Source organism: Muscardinus avellanarius (assembly GCF_963383645.1).
Source record: "Muscardinus avellanarius genome assembly, chromosome: 16".
NCBI classification, from domain to species: domain Eukaryota; kingdom Metazoa; phylum Chordata; class Mammalia; order Rodentia; family Gliridae; genus Muscardinus; species Muscardinus avellanarius.
The window spans coordinates 23,750,351-23,775,656 of NC_137802.1; the positions used below are offsets into that span (position 1 = coordinate 23,750,351).

Genomic DNA, 25,306 nt, shown 5'->3' on the forward strand with positions numbered 1-25,306 from the left:
CCCTGGAGGAGAACAGGACGTGGCCGAGGAGGTAGATGCCTGAGTTCTGAGCAAAATGCAACGTGGGCTAAGACCAGGACATAAGCCAGACCTCAGAAAAAAGGCAGATTTGGGGTCAGCAGATGAGCTGAATGACACCTGCTGGGGAAAGCTTCTCAGGGCAGGCTGTTCTGGACCCCACAGACTGCACACACTGCTAAGCTCCCAGCAGCACTCCTGGATTATAAGCAGACTTTTTCCCCATCCCGTTCCTGGTGGGGAAGCTGGCCAATACTAAGTCTGCAGAGGCCTCTATGTGTCCAACGATGTGGCTTACCCCAGTGCTCCAAGCCAGCACCAGACCAAGCACAGGGTGGGGTGTCAGCCCCTGACAGCCTCCCACTGCAGTGCCTCTTTCCTCCCCACCCAGGCTGCGGCCACTGTTCCACCAAACTCCTACCCTGGGTCTGCAGTCTATTTCTGTCTCCATTAGCTCCTCCAGGAGCACACCGTAGTGTGGGCGGGGCAGGGTGGTGATCCTCTTCTGACAGTGAGGGGAAGGCCCACAAGCTCAGAGGCAGCCTCCCATCCCCAGCAGTGCTCCGCATACCACGCCCTCTAGGGCCACAGGTTCTATATGGCTGCCTGACTTTGCAGTGTGCAAACTCTGCCACAGTCCTGGTGGGTCCTCCCCTCTGGCCACAGAACAGAGGAGCTGGGCTAGAGGCTGAGGTTAGAGCTCTTCGAGATGGGTCCAGGAGAGAGTGGAAGACTGTGTAGTGTGCTAGGCCAGTCTGGACGGAGCTGGCGTTGGAGAGGAAGGAAAGGGGCCAGGGAGTTGGTGAAGCACACCCGTCCTGGGCTGTCTCCAGGGCCGGAGTGGGTTGGGCCAGTGCTGCAGTGAATCTCCTCTATGCCCACCTTGGGAAAGGAGCCTACCTACCCCGCTGGTGTTTCAAAGGCAGCAGTAACCGCCCCCTCTTCAGATGATCCAATTCTTTTCCTTCAAGGAAGCCCCGTGACCTCCAGCTCTTGACCCTTCCAACTGCTCTCTTGCCTCAGCCAAGATGCACCAAGACTCCGGTCTCAGGGCTAGGGAGGGGGGTGGCTCTTTTGGCCTGCAATTCAGGAGTGGCCTTCTCCGGTTGCCATGGAAACACGGAATTATTGCTCGCGGTCTCAGGAGTCAGCCAGCTCCTCTGGGGGCTGCAGGCTCACCCCACTGACAGCCCACCAGGTGACTCCTGTCCCTGCCAGTCAGAGCCCCCGGTACAGCTGGCCTTGGGGAATGCCAGCAGGCACCGTCCCCAGAACAACTGGCGCAGGGACGCAGCCCGACGCCTCCCCAGGCGGGCACAGCTGCGGGGTGGGGGCACTGCCCTGCCTCCCTCGCGGGCACGCGACGGCCCCTCTCGTCAGCGAGGGCTTCCACTCGGCAGCGAGGCTGGTACGCACACCGGCCATTGCCGCCCGCGTGCACGCGGCTTCGGCGCCGTGAGAGCGGCCGGCCCTGCCCCCTCCCCACAAGCATCCAGGGCGTATCACGCTCCCACCTTCACGGCCACCAAGAAGGGGGACCCTGAGCCGGGGCTGGTCGGGGTTCCCAGCTCGCACTCCTCCAGGAGAAACACATCTTCATCCTCCAGAACCTTGTCCAAAAGGCCTATCGCCTCCTCTTCCTCCTCCATGGCAGCGGCGCCCGCGGAGGGCAAACAGGAAGCAGGTCCACCGCGCCGCGCCGCCGGCCCAGGCCTACGCCCGCGCGGCCTCCCCGGGGCCGGCCCCGGCGCCCGCGCCCCGGCCCGCGGTGAAAGGCTCCATTATGAGCCCGGCCGCCGCCGCGCTCGGCCTGGCGCGGGCTCGGCCCGCCTCCGCGCGTCCCCACCCGCCAGAGGGGAAGCGCCGGCCGCCGGGCCGCCGCGCCCGCCCTTTCTGGACCCGAGGCTCGCGCTCGCCGACACACAGGAAATGCTCGCCTGGCTGCGAGGTGGGGCGGCTCGCTCCGCTGCGGTCACCGGCGGCGGCGGCGGCGGCGGCGGAGGAGGAGGAGGGGAGGCCGCCGGGCCGGCGGGCGCGGGGGGAGGTCCGCTTCCCCGAGACAGGCTTTATTTACAACTTGCGGAGCCGCGCCCCGCACCGCCGCGCCCGGCCACCGTGGGAATGTCGCCAGCCAGGGGCCCCCTTCTGTGGAGAGGGCGCCCCGACCTGGCGAGGAGCCACTGCTGCCATCCTCACCCGGCCTGGGTGAGCCAGGCTTTGTAAGGGGCCTGCGGAGTCCCGAGCACGTGCCACGGGGCACCGCGGACCGCCAGGCGCCACCGCGCACTCCGAGATGCTGCGGAGACTAGCAATGCCGCCTTCCTGGGGCGGCCGCCCCTCGTGGGGGGCCTCCCCAGACTCTAGGCCAGGGCACACTTCACCTGGGCCAGGTAGCACTGCCAGCCCCGCCCACTCCCAGCAGGCTTCCGGGGAGTGCAGCCCGGGGCCCTCTCCTAGCTCTGATCCCAGGGACGCACACACCCCTGCTCTCAGGGAGGAGGAGTCTAGAGAGCCCGGAACTCTCACAACCCGTCAAGGGCAGCAGCAGCAAAGAGCAGGCCCCTGGAGGAGCAGGGAGGCCATCGGTGGGGGAGCCAGGTAGGCCTGGCTAGGACCCCTGACTGTTTAAGAAGGCGGAGAAGTCTAGATGCCTAGGTGAAATCTCCTGATTTTAAAACGATGGCAAAGCATTGGGGATACCAGAGGGACTCCAGATAATGAAAGGGAAATCTCAGCAAAGTTTGAATGGAAAACTAAGAGAGGAAGGAGGCTGAACTTGACTGATGAGCGGCTATTTCCAAATAGGTGTAAAAGTACGAATATACCAAGGTTAGCCTGGGTATTAAGTGTCGTGAGGGGGGAAGGGAAAATGAGGGGGGGGGAAGAGGGCACCAAATACAGATTAAATGTATAACATTTACTTTCAATAAAAAAATTTAAAACTAAACAAATAAAACGATGGCTACATTCAAAACAACGACAACAACAACAACAAAAAAAACAAGGTGCAGTTTAAATGAACATTCTATGCCCTGAATCAGGCCACCAGACCACAGGGCTGCCTTTATTCCTGCAATTGGTTGCTTCTTTGAGGGAAGGTTAGGAGTTGGGTGTGTGGAGAAGTACCCCGAGTACCTGGTGTTGGGTCTGGCATCTTGGCAGGGCATTCACCGGCAACCCACCACTTGTGCCACCAACCAGGCGGTACAGCAACTGAGGCTGGCCAGCAATGCCTCCCAGGTCTGTGACCACCTCTCACTCACATATATCATATGGCCGCAAGGTAGAGTCAAAAACTGTAGAGACCCTTTCCAAACCAAAATCAGCCGTGTCCTACACCTCCTCTCTGCCCCACTGAGCACTTTAGCTGAGACCAGGCCCTCTGCTGAGCCTCCCAGCTGGTGGAGGGCCTAGGAGGAGAAAGGAGGGAAAGGAAGAGAAAGGATGTGGCTTCTTTCCCCACTCCTCCAAAACAATGCAGAAGCTCTGGACTCTAGATGGGCCCCTGCCATTCTGTTAGTAATAGAGAACCTGCCCTTGCTGGGCACAGGCTCCATCCCATTACAAAGTATGGGCAAAGATTTAGATGGGCTCAGCAGAAGCACCTTCCTCCTCACACCCCTCCCTCATCCCTGGCTTTTTCCTGTCCCTGCCTTGGCTGGGATATAAATAGCCAGCGCACATCTGAAGGGCCCTTTCAGCCACAATTCCTCATTTGGTTTGGGCAGGCAAGGGCTTGGGAACAGCCAGGCCTGGCATTCCCCAAAGCATGAGTGTGCCAGCTCAGGGCCCTGTGCCACAGATCCCCCTGCCTCCCGCCCTGCAGGACCCAGGGTCGTGGCATGGGCCACCCAGATGGGTCAGACAAACAGGCAGCATGGCAGAAGGGCTAAAACTCCAAAGCCCTCTCTGTGTCCCTTTCCCCACCCAAGGGAGCATGCAGTGTGTGAGCAGTCTTTTAGAGTAGCCCCGTCTCCAGTCCCTATACCTTTACTCAGCATGGTGGGACCAGCACCCACTTCTTTCTCCAAACCTTGCCCCTCACAGAAGCTGCTTACTGAACATTCAAGGCATCTCTGCTCTACCCCACGGCAGCCAGCTGGACCTTCCAGGAAGTAGGTAGAATGTCCCCTCCATCACACACACGGCCTCCACTCAGAGGCCCTCAGTCCTCCCCAAGTCCCTCTGAGGCACTGTCCTTTTCCCTCACAAATGCCCTGAGCCCATCCATCCTGCACCTGCGCTTCTTCTCTGGGTCCTCCACACTCTGCCTGCTTCAGTCTGGCTCCTGATCTTCCTTTCCAGAGAAGCAGCCACTCCAAATGTCCCCCACAACTGCCTGTTCCAAAGCCAGAGGCCTCCCTCTCCCACTCCATAGCACCCCCCAGCCTGGACTTTCTTAAAGCCTGACTCAGTTCTTTTGGCCAAGCAGATGCAACTTCTGACCACTCCTTGGTTTAGGATGGCCCTTTTCCCCTGCCTCATACGTGTGGAGTCGCCCACTCAGGTCCCAGGCACTCGGTTTCCACCTCAGGAGAATGCATCCCTTCTCACTGCGAGGCCAATGGCATCTCCTCACCACCTCCAGCTCCCATGTCTCACTGGGCTGATGGCCTGACACCTGCACTGGCTGCTGGATCTCTACCTGGAAGTCACAGCAGTGGCCCCTCGACTCCACAGATCCAGACCAGGAGGTCCTGTCTCACCCCTAAGCCAACTTCCCCTCTGGCTTCTCCACTTCTGTGGGCAGGGCCACCGTCTTGTGACTCCTTCTTCCTCAGGCTCCCACATCCCTTTACTTCTTTGGTTCTTCTTTTCTTTCTCTAAAGCCACCAGAGGTGTCTCATACCTACATGACCATAGTCATATTCAACTTGGACTCTGTCTTGGCTGCCATTTACCTATGCATTAGCTCATGAATTCATACTGAGAAGGCCTGGCATGACAGACACAGTCTAGGACAGGAACCCGGCCACTGGCCTACTCGCTCTCATTCTCTTTTCTTTGGGTGGGAGGAGACTGGGGATTTAACTCAGGGGCATTGTACCTCTGAGCTATACCTCCATCCCTACTTTATATCGAACAAAATAGGGTCTTGCTAAGATGCTGAGCGAGGGTCTAAGTTACTGAGGCTGGTCTCAAACCTGTAAACCACTTAACTCAGCCTCCCAAGTACTGGGACTCCAAGTGCATGCCACCACACCTGTCTTCACTGGGGTTGAAGAACATCAAGACAAATGCAGTGTTCTCGCTTATCAACCTCCATGAGAACACAGAAGGAAGGCACTAGCCCTGTGCCCTGTGGAGAGGAAAACTCAACAGGAGAGGGGCTTCTGGGCAGCACCTGGACACAGGAAGTGTTTGCACAGGGAGGAAGACCTGAAAGGCAGTCTCCCCTTTTCCCTCCGTCTCCCCCTCCTGGGGTGTTGGGAATTGAACCTGGGGCCTCACGTGCTAGGCAAGTGCTCTATCACTTGGCCTAGGGGATCTAGCCATATCCCCTGGCCCTTTTTTATTTTTTATTTTGAGACTAAGTTGCCCAGGTTGGCCTCAAACTTATGATCCTTGCTAGAATTATCTCTGTGAGCCACTGTGCCTATTGTGGAATAGATTTTTCTTTCTTTTTCTTTTTTTTCTTGTGTGTGTGTGTGTGTGTGTGTGTGTTACTGGGGGTTGAACCCAGGGGCATTCTACTTCCGAGCTACACCACCAGATTGATTTTAACTTTTATTTGGAAATGGGGTCTCATTAAATTGTGGATGGCCTCATTAAGTTGCTGATGCTGGCCGTGAAACTGTGATCCTCTGTCTCAGCCTCCCAAAAGCTGGGATTACAAGCGTGCGCTACCATGCCTGGCTTATTTATTTTTAATGCTTTTTCCTGGTGCATTATAGTTTCACACCATAATGTCAATCACAGTGATAGTGACATACATGCACAGAGACTTGGTGGGCTTTTCCCCAGCTCCCTCCTCACTGCCCCTTCCCCATACAGGGTATTGAGACTGACACTGGTATTCTCACATATATACATAATGTGGATGGAAGGGAGTCCTTCATTAATTCTCCTTCCCTACCCCTTTCCCTAGACCACCTCCCTTGCTCCACTGGAGTTGCTCCTCCATCATCTGGAGTCCCTCTGGATTCCTATTCCTGATCACTCTCTGGCTTCTGCAGACGAGAGAAACCATATGACCCTTCACTTTCTGTGACCAGCTAATCTCACTTAATATAATGTTCTCCAAGCTGGGCGTGGTGGCACACGCTTGTAATCCCAGCGCTTAGGAGGCTGAGACAGGAGGATCGCACAGGTTCAAAGCCAGCCTCAGCTACTCAGTGAGGCTCTCAGCAACTTAGTGAGACCCTGTTTCCAAACAGAGTATAAAATAGATCTGGGAGTATAGCCCAGAGGTAGAAAAGCCCCTGGGTTCCACCCCCAGTACCACTAAAAGAAAAAAAGAAAGAAATACTTATATCTATATCTATCTATCTATCTATCTATCTATCTATCTAATGCTCTCCAGATTCACCCATTTTCCAGCAAATGACATAATTTTGTTCTTCTTTATTGCTGGGTAGACTTCTACTTTCCGATAGGGGATTGATATCTAGATATATAAAGAACTTTAAGAAGCTTACTGCTAAAAAACAAACAACCCAATAAAAAAAATGGGCAAGTGAACTAACTAGACACTTCACAAAAGAAGAAATACAGATGGCCAATAAATGTATGAAAAAAACGTTCAACATCATTAGAAATTGGGAAAATGCAAATCAAAACTACGCTGAGATTCCATCTAACCCCCAATAGAATGTCAATCATCAAGAAGTCAAATACAGTGAATGCTGGTGAAGATGTGGAAAAATAGGCACTCTTCTACACTGTTGGTGGGATTGCAAATTAGTGCAGCCACTCTGGAGATCAGTGTGGGGATTCCTCAGAAGACTGGGAGTAGACCTACCATATCATCCAAAATACCACTCCTGGGTATCTTTCCAAAGGGACTGAAAACAGAATATTATAGCATTACATGTGTATCCATGTGTATAGCAGCACAATTCATAATAGCCAAATTATGGAACCAACCTAGGATGGACCATCAACAGATGAATGGAGTACAAAATAGGGTCTTAATAAGTTGCTGACAGCCTCGCTAAGTTGCTGAGGCTGGCTTTGAATCTGCGATCCTCCAGTCTCAGCCTCCTATGTACAGGTGTGAGTCATCAAACCACGTTGACTGAGATTTCCTTTTTTTTTTTTTTTTGGTGGTGGTGGTGACACAAGGGCTTGAACCCAGACTGTTCTACCTCTGAGTTATCTCCTAGCCCTTTTTTTATTTTGAAACAAGTCTTGCTAAGTTGCTGAGAGTCTCACTACACTGCTGAGGCTGTCCTCGTACTTGCAGTCCTTCTGTCTCAGCCTCCCAGATACTGGGATTACAGGTGTGCACCACCATGCCTGGCTTGACTAAGCCTTCTGACACCCACCAAATCCATAGCTCAAAGCGCCCACCCCCTTACAAACAGCTTCTCTCACACTTAGTCTTTCTCCCCTCAACCCCTTTACTGACTCACTCTGCACGCATTTATTAATCGCCTACTAGGCACCCACAAGGCATTTGCTCGTATTTGGAATGCAGTCACAACAGGCCATGCTGTCTACCTTGGTGGAGCCGATGGTCTGGGGCAGAGTGACCACTGTGACTGACTCCTGGGGCAGCGCCAAGGGCGGGGAGTGCCACGGGAAGGACAGGACTAGGGAGGGGCACATTTTAGAACCATCCAGTAGAAGTACTACCCCTCTGGAAAGGATAACATGGAAATACCCATTGTGATTTTAAATGTTCACACCCTCTGACTCAGCAATTCCACTCTAGGGAATTTTTCTGAAAAAATATTTCTAGAGGGACACAAAGATTTATGTACAAAGATGTTTGCTGCCGTGATGATATTTATACCAGTGAAGACTGGAAAAAGCCCAAATGTCTATCAAAAGTGGATTGGTCTGAGCTGGGCATGGTGGCGCACTCCTGTAATCTCAGTACTTGGGAGGCTGAGACAGGAGAATAGCAGGTTCAAGGCCAGCCTCAGCAACTTAGTGAGGCCCTCAGGAACTTAGATCCTGTCTAGGGCTAGGGGTGTAGCTGAATGGTAGAATGTCCCTGGGTTCAATCCCCAGTAAACACACACTAGATTGCTCTATTCTGGAGATGTAGTTCAGTGGTAGAGCACTTGCTTGGCATGAGCAAGGCCCTGGGTTCAATCACCAGCACTACAAAAAAAGAAAAAAGAAAAAAAGAAAGAAAAGGAAAGAAAAGGAAAAAGAAAGGAAAGAAAGAAGGAAGGGAAGCTGGTTGAATGGATTCTGGCATAGCCACAGAATGAAGTATCACATACACTCACAAAGAGGAGTGAGGTTGATCTTTAATTACCAGTATACCAGATGTCTTAGTCATATTAAGTAAAATAATAAGAGCAAATGCATAACTCTCAAAGGCATGCTCTCATTTTAATATATACAAAGCTTATACTCTGAAGAAATAAGAAGAAACAATGTATATCAAACTTTTGGCAGTTCACTCAGTAAGGTATGAATTAAGGAGACTTTTATATATTTCTGTTAAATTAGAATTTTTAGTAAGCCGGGTGTGGTGATGCACACTTGTAATCCCAATACTTAGGAGGCTGACATAGGAAGATCACAGGTTCGTGGGCAGCCGAGGCCCTCTGCAACTTAGACTCTGTTTCAAAATAAAAAAAATAAAATAAAACAGGTCTAGGGGTGTAGCTTGGAGGTAGAATGCTCCTAAGTACCACCAAAAAAAAAAAAAAGTTTTTAGTGACGTCATCAGGGGAAATGAAGAAGTTAGAAAAAGAAGCGTGGGGGCTGGGAGTGCAGAGCGTGTGCTTAGCATGCATGAGGCCCTGAGTTCAAACCCCAGAACCCCTACCCCAAAAAAGAAGAAGAATGTTAAGTGCTATGACTGAGAATTAATTAATTCCGCCTCTGAGCTGCACCTATTTTTTTTCCAGTCCTTTTTTTTTATTATTATGTATTTATTTTTGTGGTGCTGGGGATGTGATGCTGAGGCTGGCTTCAAACCTGTCTCAGCCTCCCAAGTACTGGGATTACAGACATGCGCCACCATGCCTGGCTTACAACTGGGAATTTAGAGTGAGCTGTAAGGACACAGGAGGCTCATCTGACACAGCAAATGGGGAGGTCACAGAGGGCTCCCTGGAGGAGGTGACATTAAAACTCAACTAAAACCTGAAAATGAAGTGGGATTGGCTATGCCTGTGGGGACACAGGGGCAGCCTGGCAGGAGACCACGAGGCCCCATGAAACGAGCTAGTGTGAGCAGAGGGTAACGAGCGCGTGTCCCTTCACTGAGCACGATGAGGACCTACTGTGTGCCAGGCACAGTTCTGGGGCCAGCAGAGAGCCAAACAGACAACCTCCTTCAGGAGTTCACATCCAGTCCCAGCGGCGGTGGGCAGGCAGGGTCAGTACAGACAGGGGTTTTCCAGGGGAGCCAAGGTCAGCGTGGAAAGGCTTTAAGCCCAGAGTGACAGCTCCAGTCTCCACTGCACCCTCCTGCGACCTCAGATTACTCTTTCTAAAACACTGCAGGAAGCCACTAAATCATCCCAAACAAGGGCAGTGGGGCCCTTGCAGATGACTCAACCCACACCAGAGACAATGAGCTCTGGGAGGGCTGGCCAGTTCTGACCTCCAGGCCTTTGCTAGCTGCCTGTTGTCCTGGCCTCAAGCACCTTCTTCCTCCTCTCTGCTGTCCTGGCTATCTCAACTTCCTTGGCAGAAGACCCTCCAGAACCCCTGGAGCCCAGGACATCTTGGGTCAATGAGAACTGGCCCCCAAAGGCCAGGGCCCGACAGCTGCACATGAAATAGCCTCAACCTCCCCTCTAACCTTGCTCCTCCTTCTGTAGTAGAAGTCACTCAAAAGATCGTATGTACAGTTCAATAACATAGGCAAATGTTGGGGAGAAGCTAGTACACTATACTGTTTATAGGGTCAAGCCAAAATAAAAACACTCCCTTGGATTTTAGATTTGAATTCAAGTTCTGCCTCTTGCCAGCTCTGTAACCCTAGGAAAGGCATTTAAAAACAAAACTGGAGAATTGAACCCAGGGGCTTCTACCTCTGAGCTATACCCCCAGCCCTATTTTTTATCCTTTCTTTTGAAACAGGGTATCACTGAGTTGCAAAGGGTCTCACTAAGCGGCTGCAGCTGTCTGTGAACCGAGATCCTCCTGTCTCGGCCTCCCAAATGCTAGGATTACAAATGTGGGATTACAAGCATGCACTACCACTTCCCGCTGAGCTGGCCTCTAAATTTATGATCCTCCTGTCTTGGCCTTCCAAAGATTACAGGCGTGGGCTACTGTGATCAGCTGGGCAAGGCATTTAAACTCCCTGTGTGTCCGTTTCCTTATCTGAAAGACGGTGACAGGCATAGTATAAAGACTCTGGTGCTGCTGTGAGGGCTGGTGCACGCAGGGCAGGGCCTGCAGAGTGCCCTGGTAGTACTGAGGAGTGGTCTAGTGGGGGTTACTCTGAGCTACACCCCCGTTCTATTTTATTTTTTTTTTATTTTGAAACAAGTTCTTGCTAAGTTGCTGAGGCTGAGCTCGAATGTGATCCTCCTGTCTCATCCTCCAAGTACTGGGATTACAGGTGTGTGCCACTGCACCAGGCATTCTTGTATTTCTGCCATGAAGGCCAGAGGGTGAGGGGTGAATGCTCTGTGTAGCCTCCAGATCAAGGCTACTGGCTCTTAGTCCTGCCAGGCCAGAGACCAACAAGACATCCTCCGAGTGAAGGGAAAACATGCTCTTGCCTCACTAGCACTGACTAGTGGAGAAGCTGGGTCACAATGACAGAAAGCGGAAGAGCCTGCAGGTGCCCTGAAGGCACTCTGCTGTTCCCCCCAACCCCGGAGCGCACAAAGCCCGCAGGTGTGTGGCTCAGCACTGTGAACACACTTCAGGTGCCTTCCACAGCACGTGTTGGGGGCAACCTAACACCCTGCTGGTGCAAACATTTGGGTCATTTACGCCTGACCTGTCCCCCTTGCCTCTCCAAAGATTCACAGCCTGAAGGGCAGAGAAAGGGTTTAGTTGGTCCTGCCCTACTAACCACAGTGCCTGGGACTTGTAGATCTGCTTTTAAAAGACCTGGGAGTATAGCTCAGTGGTAGTGCATCACTGGGTTCAATCCCCAGTACTTGGGGGGGGGACTATGGAGGGGTGAGCAGGATAGAGCCAGGTGTAAGAGGGTGGGTGGAGCCGGGCGTGGCGATACACACCTGTGATCCCAGTACTTGGGAGGTGAGACGAGGACTGCAGGTTCAAGACCAGCCTCAGCAACTTAGACCCTATTTCAAAATAAAAAGTAAGCCAGGCATGGTGGCACACACTGTAACCCCAGTACTTGGGAGGCAGAGACAGGAAGATCACAGTTTCCCAGCCTGGCTCAGCTACTTAACGAGGCTCTCTACAATGTAGTGAGACCCTGTTTCAAAATAAAGAATAAAAAATACACCTGGGGGTGTATCTCAGAGGTAAAGTACCCCTGGGTTCAATCCCCAGTACTACAAAAATAAATATATAAATAAGTAAAATCAACCTGGGGGGGAGCTTAGAGGTAGAACAGCCCTGGGTTCAATCCCTAGTACCACATACATACATACATACATACATACATACATACATACAAACATACATACATACAGCATACATACATACAAAGGGGGTGCCCTGGAGAGGCCTGGGAGCAAGCTAGGCAGGGGACCCAGGTAACAACTGAGGCACTTGTGTCTACCTACTTCTCATTTACCTCCTTCTCAACTTGGACAAGGCACAGAGCCAATCTGAGCCTTAATTTTTTCAGGTATAAAATGAGGGGCTCTCCCAGAGGACAGAAACATTAGGCAGCTGCTGAGACCAGGAGGCGGTGAGCTGAGGACAGCATGTCTGATCCCACCCAGCCTCCCGAACCCAGCTACCCAACCTGGGCTCTGCAGCTCAAGCCTCAACCCCGAAGCCTTAGGAGGGATGAAGGAAGGAAAGAGGGACAGCGACTTCTCCCAGCTTCACCCTGGAGATGGCACTTACCCTGCCGGGCCACCCCAGCAGCCTTGGTTCAACCCCAAACACCAGGTGAGAGTCCCTAAATGCCCAGGAGCTGCTGAGGGGCCTCAGAGATGACCAGGGCTCCTGACCTCACAGGGTAGGTGTGCCCCTCAAGCAACTGTGTGCACCCCCAAACAGCAAGGGGGCTAGCAGTGAGCTGTAAAAGTTCCACCAGGGAGGGGGCGTCTGAGGGATCTAGCAGCAATACTCCGGGTTCAGCATGGACAACCCACATTTTTTTTTTTTTGGTGGTACTGGGGATGGAACCCACGGGCCTTCTACCTCCAGGCTACACTCCCAGACCTATCATATATATATGAAACAGGGTCTCTTAAGCTAGCTGATGCTGGCTTCGAACCTGCGCGATCCTCCTGTCTCAGCCTCCCAAGCACAGGGATTACAAGCGTGCGCCACCACGCCCAGCTAGACGACCCACATTTAAACAAAGCTCTAGCCGCACTGGCCGCATGGACTCAGGCAAACTCCGTCACCTCTTCAACTCAGTTTCCTCAATTGTAAGATGAAGACAGAGCGTCGGTTTCATAGGGCTGTCATGGGCCTTAAATGAGGCAACACAGTCAGGCGTAGTGGTTTATGCTGTAAACACAGTACCTGGGGCCTGAGAGAGGAGGATCACAGGTTTGAGGCCAGCAATGTAGCAAGGCTCTCAGCAACTTAGTGAGAGCTTGTTTCTAAACAAAAAATAAAATAGGGCTGGGGTGCAGCTCAGAGGCAGAAGGCCGCTGGGATCCCCAGTGCCCCCCCTCCACAAAAAAGCAACACATGGGAAAGGCTCAGCACTTGTCTAAGTAGCTGTGATGAAGGAGGAGGAAGAGGAGGAGGAGGAGGAGGACACTGTGATTATTACTTTTCTTTTTTGCAGTAATGGGGCAGTCTGCCTCTGAGCTATACCCCCAGCTCTAATTTTTATTATTATTATTATTATTATTATTATTAGTAGTAGTAGTAGTAGTAGTAGTAGTAGTAGTAGTATTGGTGGTACTGGGGTTCCTGGAAACCCTTCTACCTCCGGGCTACACTCCCAGATCTATTTTTATACTTTTTTATTTGGAAACAGGGTCTCTTAAGACAGCACAGCTGGCTTCGAACCTGCACGATCCTCCTGTCTCCACTTCCCAAGCACGGGGATTACAAGCGTGTGCCACCACGCCCGGCATAATTACCCTCAGCTCTAATTTTTATTCTTTATTTTGAAACAGGGTCTCACTAAGTTATAGAAGGTCTCACTAAGTAGCTGAGGCTGGCCGTGAACTTGTAATCCTCCTGTCTCATCCTCCCAAATACTGGGATTACAAGTGTGCACCACCACGCCTGGCTCACTTTTATCATCTCAACTCACCTCCACCCTTATCTTTGGATTCTCCTGCCCATGAAGTCTGAAATGAGGTATAGACTTGAAAATGTGCACACTATTCTACCTAACACCATCTTGTGGAAGACAATGGCTGTATGAAAATTGTCAGTATTTTCACTTTACGATGAGCAGCCTGGAGCTCAGAGAAGGTAAACAACCTTCTGAAAGTCACACACCTACAAAGTGGTAGAGGAGGGATAAAGCCCAGATCTTCTCTCTGCCTTGCGGCCCCTTCTTACTACACCTAGCTAAAGGGAGACAGGAGTCTGCGGCCTATGGGAAGTGAGACTTTCTGGAAGATGGCTCCTGGCTGAGGAATCTATGCCTCTTGACAGCTGAGCTAAAGTCCTCACCTCTCATTTCCAGTGTGGAAGCGGGCACTAGGCACTCCCTGGGGTCTGTGATGCTGGCAGCCTGGGCTCAGGAGCTGTCTTCAGGGCAAGGCTTTAGGAGTCGCCCTATCCCTCTGTGGGCCACATGCCTCTGGAGCACAAACCAAGATAAGAGCAACACAGCAAGGCTTGTGTCGCACCAACACCAGAGACCCAGCTTCATCTGCAGCCACCACACATGGCAGGAAGAGGGCTGCAAAAGCAGGCCTGTTGAGCTGGGCATGGTGGCACACACCTATAACCCCAGAATTTGGGAGGCTGAGACAAGAGGATCGCAGGTTCCTGGCCAGCCTCTTCAACTTAGGGAAACCCTGTTTCAAAATAAAAAAATTAAAACATAGGGCTGGAGGTACAGCTCAGAGGTAGAACACTCCTGAGTTCAATCCCCAGTACCACGAAATAAAAAAGACTGTGGTTGCTTATTTTATGTGTCAACTTGACTGGGCCATGGGGTGCCCAGTTATGTACATGAAGATTATTCTGGGTGTGTCTGTGAAGGTGTTTCTGGATGAGATTGACATGTGAACCTGCAGACTGAGGAAAGCAGGTTGCCCTCCTCAGTACCAGTGGCCTGTGCAGTCCACTAAAAGCCTGGGTAGAACCAGAAAGCTGTGAGAGGGGGTTCTTTCTGCCTCACTGCTGGAGCTGGGACACTGGTCTCTTCTGGCCTCTGGACTTGGACCAAAACATTGGCTGTTCTTGGGCCTCAAGCCTACTGGATTTCAGACTAGAATTTATACCACTGGCTCTCCTGGCTCTCAGGCCTTTGGACTTGGACTGGAACTACACATCAGCTCACCTAGGACTTGAGCAGTCCCCTGTACTGTGGGACCTCTCAGCCTTCATGATCACACAAGTAAATTCCTTCTAACCAATCTCTTCCTATATATATATATATATATATATATATATATATATATATATATATATATACATATATGTGTGTGTGCGCGCACACACACACACACACACACACACACACACACACACCCTTATTGGTTCTATTTCTCTGGAGAACCCTGACTAATATGAAGACTAAACCTTGAGCTTCCAGGCAATAGTTGGCTGAATATCTGGATGTGGGAGGCTCAGCTGCCAGGCTGTGCCAGAGGCCAGATATCTGAATATCTAGAACAATCATCTGATTTGGTCTAAAAGTCCCCACTGTTCCCAAGTTCCCAACAGGAAGCCTGGCAGGGGAGTGGACCTGCCTAGCCAAATGAGCACAGCCAAATAGCAGAAACTTTGACTATTTTTTTTTTAAACTAAAACATCTCTAAGTACTCGTGAAGAAGTGCCAGCCCCTTATGGGCACCCCAACGTCAATAGCAATACTTGAAGAGCCCACTAGGTGGAGCCAGTGATGCAGTGAAAAGAGTCGAAATAGCCAGAGGGAAGATGGCGCAGGCTGGAATATTTGAGACCATCCCTAAGTTGGATAAATGTTCCCTTCCCCTCTCTAGCCTGGATTCTAGCCAATGATGTAAAACGCTATGTTGGTCATAGTGGCACAGGCCTGTAATCCCAATACTTTGGAGGTGAAACGGGAGGATTGAAAGTTCAAGGCCAGCCTTGGCAAGACCTTGTTTCAAAATAAAAATAAATAAATAAATAAATAAATAAAAAGTGCCGGGAGTGGCTCAGTCTCCAGTACCCCCCCCCCAACACACACATACATCAGTGCCCTGGTTGTGAGTACCTCAGTAGATTGCCCCTCTGTAACAACTCTAGATTTCAAAGTCCTCAAATTAAGTTATTCCCTGTGAGCCACCAAGCAAAATGGGCAGCCACAAAGTGAAGTCACTGCGCCAGGCCCACCAGCACTGGGCAGGGCACCTTCCCATTATGTGTGAGAAAGCACCCAACAGTGCCTTTCCCCGGAGACTATAACAAGCCATGGACCAGTGCTCCAGCAAGATAGGAAGGCAAGGGGGATGAGAGGTCAAGAGGACATGGCCAAGACCCAACCACACTGACAGTCTACAGGTTCCTGCTCTTGCTCACGGTGGGGTAGGAGCTGAGTCTCTCTGGGGAGTCTCTTAACCTCCTATTGTCTGAGACCAGAGGCAGAGATGGGGAATATTTTCTTCTCTTCTTGCCTTCCCCTGGTTGGCCTGAGTCCAGGTCCCAGAACTTCCTCTCTTCTATCAGGTGTAAAAAACCCTGCCCAGGCCTGTCCAAGCCAGCATCTGTAACCACCCCCCCCCCCGAAGGACATCATAGCAACACCACCCCGGGATGTTGGCTGGGGGAGTCTGAAGCTGACCAACACCCCCACTCATCCCCTCCACCTCCAACCTGGCCCCCACCATCCCTTCTCAAACTTGCACTGCCTGGCAGCCAGAGCTCTGCCTCAGTCTCTGTTGCCATAGCAACAGTGTGGCTTCCCCCAAATGGGAAACCGGTTGCCAAGGCCCTTGTTGCCAAAGGCTATAACAGCCACCCCGGTGTGTGAAGAGGGAGTGAGAGCCTGTGGAGGGTGGGAAGGAGCAGGGGGGTCTCCAAAATGGTAGAGTCGGGAAGGCCTTCTGCTGGAGTGTAGGTGCTGGGCCCCACAGTCACTCTGCGATACTCCTCTGGGGGCATCGGAGAAAAGAAAAGGAACCCCTGCAAAACACACCTGGACAGGCCTGGATGGCGCAGGACCAGGCATTCTGCACACTCCTCCACCAAACACACACACACACACACACACACACACACACACACACACACACAACCAAGAACGGCTTTGATTTTCTCCCAAACTCTAAAAAACGGCTTTGATTTTCTCCCAAACTCTAAAAAAGAGCTTTGGGAAATCTGTCTTGCTGGCTCCTGTGTCTCAGACGCACACACACAAGCCGGCCCAGAGTCAGGAACAGCACTAATTACAAGACTGCAGCCCACCACGCATCCGTATCTCCTGCCCTGTCTTGGAGCACATACTAAATATTCCTTCTCAAACACTGCTCCTGGGAGATGAGCTCCCGCCTCTCCACAAGAGGTGAGGCGGTCGCCAGGGCTTGTTCCTTTTCTGAGTGAAGGGCACAGTGTTGGAGGGGCCCTTGGTCCTCAGGGAGGACTAGGGAAGCAGCTCATTCCCTCCCATGGATGCACAAGGCCAGCCTTGGCTTTGCCAGGCCAGCATCAGGACCTCCACGGTCCACAGCCCATCTATGCAGCCAGTGCCCAGCCTGGTGCCAAGAGACGAGCCAGGCCCTTCCGGGGTCTCCTGCCCATCCTTCCAAGGGACTGAAGGGGAGGCTGAACGAGGCGGCAAGGGTGCAGATGGCTGGTAGAGGAGCAGGGACAGGTGCAGGGGTGGCAGAGAGCAGCAGGTGGGGAAGAGGGGAGCCTGAGCTTTAGGACCCCCCAAACACCAGCTCTGAAACCTGAAGCAGGGCCTGGCCCAGGACCCGTGCCCCCCAAACCCAGAGGAAAAGGTGTATACCTACCCCAGGTGCGAGCCCCTCGGGTGGGGTGGGGGAGACGCTGTCCCCGCCACCCTGGCTGCGGGCACTGAGCTGAGGTGACATGGTGGGCGACTCGTCGATGTATGGCATGGTCTCCGAGCCCTCCGGGGGCCCCTTCTGCTCCTCATGCCCCTCTGCGTCGTAGTCGTCGGCCCCGTAGCTGAAGTCTGAGACAAGGAACAGGAAAGGCCACTGAGAGTCTTCCACGAGGGCTGCCAAGGACTGGTAGCGCAGCGGGCGCCGGCGGCGGCCCCCGGCTGCCATGGCCCAAGCCGCACCATGCACGCCCAGCCCAGGGCAGGGGCTTCGAGTGCCAGCAGGCACCGGCTCTGCTCCCTGGTCAGAGGCTGCTGGGAGCCCGGGAGGGGTGGCTCTGCTGTCGCCACCTGCCTAGTAGCATGTCAGCCGCCTCTTTGGAGCGGCTGCTTCCTTTGCCTCCTGCCTCATTCCCCTTCTAAAAATTAACAGTGGGAGCAGGAGGCAGGACGCGTCCAACTCTCCTCTCTGAGTCACCATTTTGCTTTTTATAGGGAATAAGGAGGTGGGGGCGGGCCGAGCGATGTCACTTCCTCGGCCCCTCCTCCTTGGGTACCATTTGTACACAGAGCCCTGTCCCTCCAGGGGAACCAGGGCAGGTTTGGGGGTGGGAGGGAGCCGAGGAAGTGTGCCCAAGGGGGCCTTCACCCCTCCTAATGCAGCCCTGTGTGCAGGACAGAGCCCTAGGCAGGCAGGCGTGGGTGGGAGGGCTGTGCCCAGGCCTGGAGGGACACCATGAGCGGCAGACTCCTCAAAAGCCGGCACTTATGTCTACAATTCCGAGGTAGGCTTCCTTCAGAGGAGGCGGGAAGGATGTGGAGCTGTGTTAACCCTCTCAGTGCTGCCGGCACACTCAGGTACCAGTGCCCACGCAGATACCCCTCCTGGGGACAGCTGGGGGCAGGGCAGAACCCCAGAGCTTTGCACAGTAAAGGCTACAGAGAAAGCTTCACAAAGGTCCCTGTGTCGCACTCGCCAGCAGGGTCTCTCCTGCAGCAGAGCAAGGGAGGTTTCCAGTGCCCCTTGGCTTATTTGCTTCTGCCATCCCAGGCCTGCCAGACTGGCACGGTGAGATTAGAGCACTGGGCAGGGCCGCTTCCAGCCGGCTAGTGTTGGATCTCTGGGGCTGGGGCCACCTTCCTCTCATCACCAGGAGTGGGGAGTGAGGACAGTACCCTCCCCCTGGCTCCAGGGTAGCCTCAGGGTCAGCAGTGGTCTCTCCTGCATGCTGGACCGCTCGGCAACCACACCTATTTGTTAACAGTCTTTGAGCACCTTGAGGCACTGGCCCAGGGTCCGAGGAGACTGGCCGGGCCTGCCCCACGGCTGCTTTCTCCAGGTTGTCGTCCCCAGCACCTGGGTCAGACACCCCAGTACCTGGCCTCCGGGTACCTGTGCTGATGCTGCTCCTTCATCCCTGAGCCCAGGACATGAATGGACCCGTGGAGGAGCATGCCATCAGTCTAGGGTCTGCGATCTGAGCCAGGCCTTCGCGAGCCAAGTTTTCCGCTGAGGATGTGGCTCCTCCTCCAACACAACATACCAGCCCACAGGCAGCCAGCAGCCTGAGAATGGTGTCAACGGGTCACCAGGGCGCCTGGCCACAGCCATGCTCTGTCCAATCTGGCACTTTGGCAGCGGAGAGCTTCCCCCAGGCTTGCGCACCTGCTCCCGCCAACTTTCCGGCCCAGTCTCTCAGCTGATGGGCTATTAAGCTGTCAGGGGACAAGGCTATTTTTTTTCCCAAGGCAGGCATGCACATGAAGAACCATAGGCCTTCATGACACCCTGGACTCTGAGAAGTGCCCAGGAGAGAGGGCTCACTGCCCTGGAGGCCACGAGGTCCATGTCTACAGCGGGAGGAAGGAGGGCAGCAGCATCCAGCCTGCAGTCTGGCACTGTGAGGGGCCTGTCTGTCACTTGGGCACACTCAGGAAGGACTTGAGAAGAGACGTCGCCTTTCCTCCGAGAGGCCCCAGTGTCAGGCCAGGGGAAGTGAGCAATGGTGGACTTGGGCCTGGCCAAGGGGTAAGATTGCAGGCCACCTGACCCTCCACTTGCTGACCATTCCCAGGAGCCACAGGAATGGGTGCTTGCTCTCCAGGTGTTTCTCACAGGCAGGGTGCGTAGGAGAGCCAACAGGAACTGTGGCATGGCTCACCCAAACCGCGAACCGCCCAACCTGGCACCCCGCCGGACAAAAGTCTCTGCCTCCAGGGGTGCACCACACATCAGAGCGACGAGTGACCGCAGACCTGCCATCTTCAACCTGACCACTATCCTGTGAAGTGGTTCTTTTCATTCTACATCTGAGATATACCCCAGCCCTTTTTATTTTGAAAGAGTCTTAAAAAGTTGCAGAGGCCGACCTTGAACCTGCAATCTTCCTGCTCAGCCTCCCAAGTACTGGGATTACAGGCAAGCACCACCATGTCTGGTTTGTGAGGCGGTTCTTGTCCTCCCCCATTCCCAGACAATGTAACCAAGTTTCAGAGCCATTTGTAGAATGTCCCTTGGTTCCATCCCCAGCACCACAAAAAGAAAAAAGAAAAAAAGAGCCAGAATAGGGATGGGCAGAGGGAGGGATGTGAGATAAGCAAATGAAGAATGATAATTATGCGTTTCAGATAGTTAGATACATTGGTGTTCACCGTGCAATTCTTTCAACGCTTCTCCATGCCCGATACTTTTCATGAGAATCTTATGGAAAAAGACTGGTGTTCTCCAGCTTCTGTTGCCCTTCCTGCTCTTCCCCCCTCCCCGACTTTATTTATACTCCAGGGAGAGGTGTGGGCTGCAGCTCTGCCTCTGATCGCCTCCTGGACCTCTACACCCTTAGGAACCTCAAAGCCAAGCTCTTCTGAAGTCGATGCACAAGATCACTCAAGTGGGAAGTTAGGACTCTTTCCTGATTCCTTAGTGAAGGCCCCTGAGGGTCGGCACCAGCCTCTTCTCTATAGGGTCTCATTCTTCTGCCCTAAATGATCAGACTTCTAGGGGCCCTATTACAGGTCAGACAGTGGTACCTCCAAAATATATGACCAAAAGGGAGGTGACCTTGTTTGGAAAAAAGTCGATGCAATTTTGGTAATTACAAAACTTTGTAATTAGGTTAAGGATACTGGGATGAAATCCTCCTGGATTGGCAGGGCCCTAAATCCCACGGTCTGGCCTTTGAGAAACAGGAGGGAGGGGAAGGGACACGGACCCAAGGAGAAGGCCGTGGTGAGACTGGAGCAAAGCAGGCCATGGAAGCCTGCAGCCAGCAGAGGCTGAAGTGACAAGGAGGAGCCTTGTCCTGGTGCTTTGGGAGGAGGCTGCCCGCTTGCCCCACCCTTGGGACTTCTGCCTCCAGAGCACAAGGAACAAATTTCTTTTCTTTTTTTTTTTTTGGGGGGGGGTACATTTGGTACTAAGGATTGAACCCAGATGCATTCTACCTCCAAGCTACACCACAAGCCCTTAGTATTTTTTAATTTGAAACAGTCTTGCTAGTTTGCTGAGGCTGGCTTTGAACCTGTGATCTTCCTGTCTTGGCCTCCCAAGTATTGGGATTATAGGTGTGTACCACCATGCTGACTCCATTTCTGTTGTCTGAACCCACCAATTTTATGGTAATTTGTATGGCAGCCCTAGGCAATGAACACAGCCCTCATCCACTCACACTGATCCCACTCTGGGCTGTGCACATGCTGTCCTGGGCCTAGATCACACTTCTCAGTCCTTGTCCATCTGCTCAGACCCGATTTAGCCTTCAAGTCCAGCTCAGATGCACCTGCGTTCCTCACGCACAGCACCTGAATGTGGAAAGCGCTTTTATAACCTAAGAGACAAAGCTGAATACCTCAACTATTTTTTTTTAATGGGTCTGGGGATGGAACCCAGGGACATTCGACCTCCGAGCTACACACCCTGCCTAATGTTTTATTCTTTATTTTGAAACAGGGTCTCACTAAGTTGCAGAGGGCATTACTAAGTAGCTGAGGCTGTCCACGAATCACAATCCTCCAGTCTCAGCCTCCCGAATGCTGGGATTACAAGCGTGCGCCACCACGCCTGGCTTAATACCTCAACTTTCTAAATGAGCAAGAGATATGAAAATTAAAGAAAACTACAAATGCCCAAAGCACGTGTGCGTGTGTGTGTATTGGGCGGAGACTAGGGATTGAACCCAGGTGTATTCTACCTCCAAGCTACAACCCTGGTCCTTTTTGTTTTGAAACTAGGTCTCTAAGTTGCTGAGACTGTCCTCACACCTGTTTTCTTCCTGTCGCCTAGCTCAAAGTACATATTTTTAAAAATGTTAACCTCACATGTCATCAAAGAAAATGCAAATTACTTCTTTGTTGCACTTTTCTTTTAAATTAGCAAGGAGTTGTAAAAGACCTAGCATGTACAAGGTCCTGGGTTCAATCCCCAGTACTGCAAAAAGATTCAACCTAAAAACATTTCAAAAAATAATAATATCCAATCATTAGGGAACAAGATCTCTCAGAAACTCTTGGAGGGTATATATAACTAGTACAAATTTTTAAGAGTTAATTTGGTAACTGATATAAAAGTTGTAATAGTCTGTAATAGCTTTTAACCTAGCATAATCTAAGCTAGTGTATTAAAATGTTAATTATAAGCCGGGCATGGTGGCGCACGCTTGTAATCCCCGTGCGTGGGTGGCTGAGACAGGAGGATCACGTAGGTTTGAAGCCAGCCTCAGCTGGCTTAAGAGACCCTGTTTCCAGATAAAAAATATAAAATAGGTCTGAGAGTGTAGCCCAGAGGTAGAATGCCCCTGGGTTCCATCCCCAGTACCACCAAAAAAAAATGTTATAGTTGGTCATAATGGCACACGCCTGTAATCCCAGTACTTGGGAGGCTGAGATAGGAGTATAAAAGGTCAAGGACAGTCTCAGCAAACAGTGAGGCTCTCATCAACTTCATCAACTTAGTGAGAACCTATTTCAAAATAAAAAATAAAATATGGGTGGGGGTGTAGCTCAGGGGTAGAATGCCTCAGTACCACAAAACCAAATAAACAAATGTTAATTATAAATGCACATAAAAATAAAATACAAGGCTATTAGTCACAGAACTATTTATGATTGTGAAATATTAAAGACAACTTGAATGATTAATTATAAGGCATGTCAACCAGGTGTGGTAGCACACGCTGGTAATCCTAGTACTTGAGAGGCTGAAACAGGAGGATCACAGGTTTGTGGTCAGCCTCAGCAACTTAACGAGACCTTTTTTTTTTTTTTTTTTAAATAGGACTGAGGGTTTAGCTCAGAGACAGAAAGTCCCTGGGTTCAATACCCAATACCAGTTGGGCACAGAGGCACACACTTATAATCCCAGTACTTGGGAGGCTGAGACAAAAGGATCACAGGTTTGTGGCCAGCTTTAGCAACTTAGTGAGATTCCATTTCAAAATAAAGAATAAAATATAGGGCTGGGGGTATAGCTCAGAGGGAGAGTGCCCCTGGGTTCAATAGCCAGTAATAAAAAAAAACCCTCCAGTACCACAAAATAAATACAAGAATAAGTAAACAGGACCTAGGGTATAGCTCAGTGGGTAAAGTACCTCTGGGTTCAATCCCCAGCATCGCAAATAAATAAAGAACATGAATGATGCACATCATCTTGCTAACTAAAAACTATAACAGTGCTTTATGTGTTATGTTTGGAAAATTAAAAGGTCTGCATGAACTCAGAAGAAAGCTGGGAAGGCTACAACACAAAAGAATTATAGAGCATCCAGCTCCTGGGAATTTGCAAGAAATTAATACCTGGTTTTCACTCCCTAGGGCCCCAGCAGGCACTGCTTGTCTTCTGCCCAGTATCCATCTTCCCTTCTTCCCTGCTGACATTACCTTACTTAGTGAAACTCTGTTTCAAAATAAAATTGGGCTGGGGGTATAGCTCAAAGATAGAACAGCCGGGCGTAGTGGCGCACACTTGTAATCCCCGCGCTTGGGAGGCTGAAACAGGAGGATCGCACAGGTTCGAAGCCAGCCTCAGCTATTGAGTGAGGCTCTTGGCAACTTAGTGAGACCCTGTTTCCAAACAATATATACATACATATACATATAATGCATATACATATACATACATACATATATATATATATGGCCTGGGAGTATAGTCCAGAGGTAGAAAGCCTCTGGGTTCCACACCCAGTATCACCAAAAAAAAAAAAAAAAAAAAAAAAGAATACTTCTGGTTCAATCCCCAGTACCATACACACACCAAAAAACAAAGTGGCCATTTGACACCATACTGGCCAGTGAGACCCAAGTGAAGTGCCCTGAGCCTTGGACAAAACATTAACTTTGACGATTAAGAAGTGATTTCTTGCCTTGAATTCAGATGTAATGACTGGAAATGAAGTGGTCATATTGTGAGAAAAAAAAAAGTTTAGCGGGATAGAAACATCCTGTTTTGTTTCTTACTAAGTAAAACAGATACACCCCTATATATTGGCTTTTCTGGTACTTTTTTTTTTAAAATATATGATACTGTGGATTGAACTCAGAGGCATTCTAGTTCCAAGCTACACCCTCAGCCCTATTTTATTTTTTAGTTTGAAAAAAGATCTCACTAAGTTGCAGGGGGCCTAAATTGCTGAGGCTGGCCACGAAACTGTGATCCTCTTGTCTCAGCCTCCCAAGTACTGGGATTACAAGTGTGCACCACCATGCCCAGCATTATTCCTCCTCCTCCTCCTCCTCCTTCTTTTTTTTTTTTTTTTTTTTTTTTTTTGTGGTCCTGGGGATTTAACCCCAGGGGCATTCTACCTCTGAGGTATACCCCCAGTCTGATTTTTTATTCTTTGTTTTAAAACAGGGTCTCACTAAGTTGAGGAGAGTCTTACTAAGTAGCTGAGGCTGGCTGCGAACCTGCAATCCTCCTGTGTCAGCCTTTGAAGTACTGGGTTTACAAGTGTGCACCACCACGCCCAGCTCACCCGGCACTTTCCTGCTACTTAAAATGAATACATTTCTAAGCCGGGCGTGGTGGCACACGCTTGTAATGCCCGCGCTTGGGAGGCTGAGACAGGAGGATCGCACAGGTTCGAAGCCAGCCTCAGCTACTTAGTGAGGCTCTCAGCTACTTAGTGAGGCTCTCAGCAACTTAGTGAGACCCTGTTTCCAAATAAAATATTAAAAAAAAAGGTCTGGGAGTATAGCCTGGAGGTAGAAAACCTCTGAGTTCCACCCCCATTATCACCAAATAAAAAAAAAAAAAGAAAGAAAAAATGAATACATTTCTGTGATTCTTTTACAGCCCAGTAGAAGAGAGTCCAGTGGGCAATAAAACCTCACAGGCACAGGGGAGCAAGACACTTGGAGGTGAGGGACAGCTGGATGGGCTTTGGCAACACCAGAAGATAAATGCTTTATCATTGTGGCTAAGAGCAAGGATGCTGGATCCAGACAGTACTGGTTCCCGTCCATGCCCCATGCCTCCTCTTCTCTGTACCCCCAGATCCAACTGGATGGAGAGCACATGCACAGCACTTTGCACATAGTAAGCACCCAATAAACCTTAGCTACCATTGTTAATATCATTAATTGAATCCTGAAAGATGTGTGGGTGCTTGCCAGGCGGGTGGGGGCCGGGAGCAGAGTTCTAAGCAACGAGAGGAGGCTTGGCCGATGTACAAAGTGTGAAGCAGCAGGGCCCTCAGAGAATTATAAATAGCCAGCATGGCTGGAACACCAAGTGCAGAGGAGGGCGGGGTGACGGCACTGAAGAAGTGGGCACCGAGCGGCCCCGAGGGCCTCGTGAGCTCAGCAAGCGTGAGCTAGGCAGGGGTCTGCCGATCCAGCCGCTACCCCCAGGTCTCGCCAGCCACAGCATTGCTGATGCTG

The 25,306-nt window shown here is 51.3% G+C and overlaps 1 protein-coding gene across 4 annotated transcripts in view; it reads right to left on the reverse strand.

Moving 5' to 3' along the window:
- Window positions 1-25,306, reverse strand: part of ABR (ABR activator of RhoGEF and GTPase) — a gene marked incomplete at both ends in the record, with an annotated part of 223,971 nt that overhangs the window by 80,174 nt on the left and 118,491 nt on the right. For 2 of the 4 annotated variants that reach the window (XM_080713682.1, XM_080713680.1), the window contains one exon: window positions 17,382-17,566. In XM_080713682.1, coding sequence (XP_080569808.1) covers window positions 17,382-17,489 — 108 coding nt within the window. Of the gene's footprint in view, window positions 1-1,532; window positions 1,668-17,381; window positions 17,664-25,306 lie in introns of those variants that run through there. The other 2 variants (XM_080713679.1, XM_080713681.1) reach the window with 2 other exon arrangements.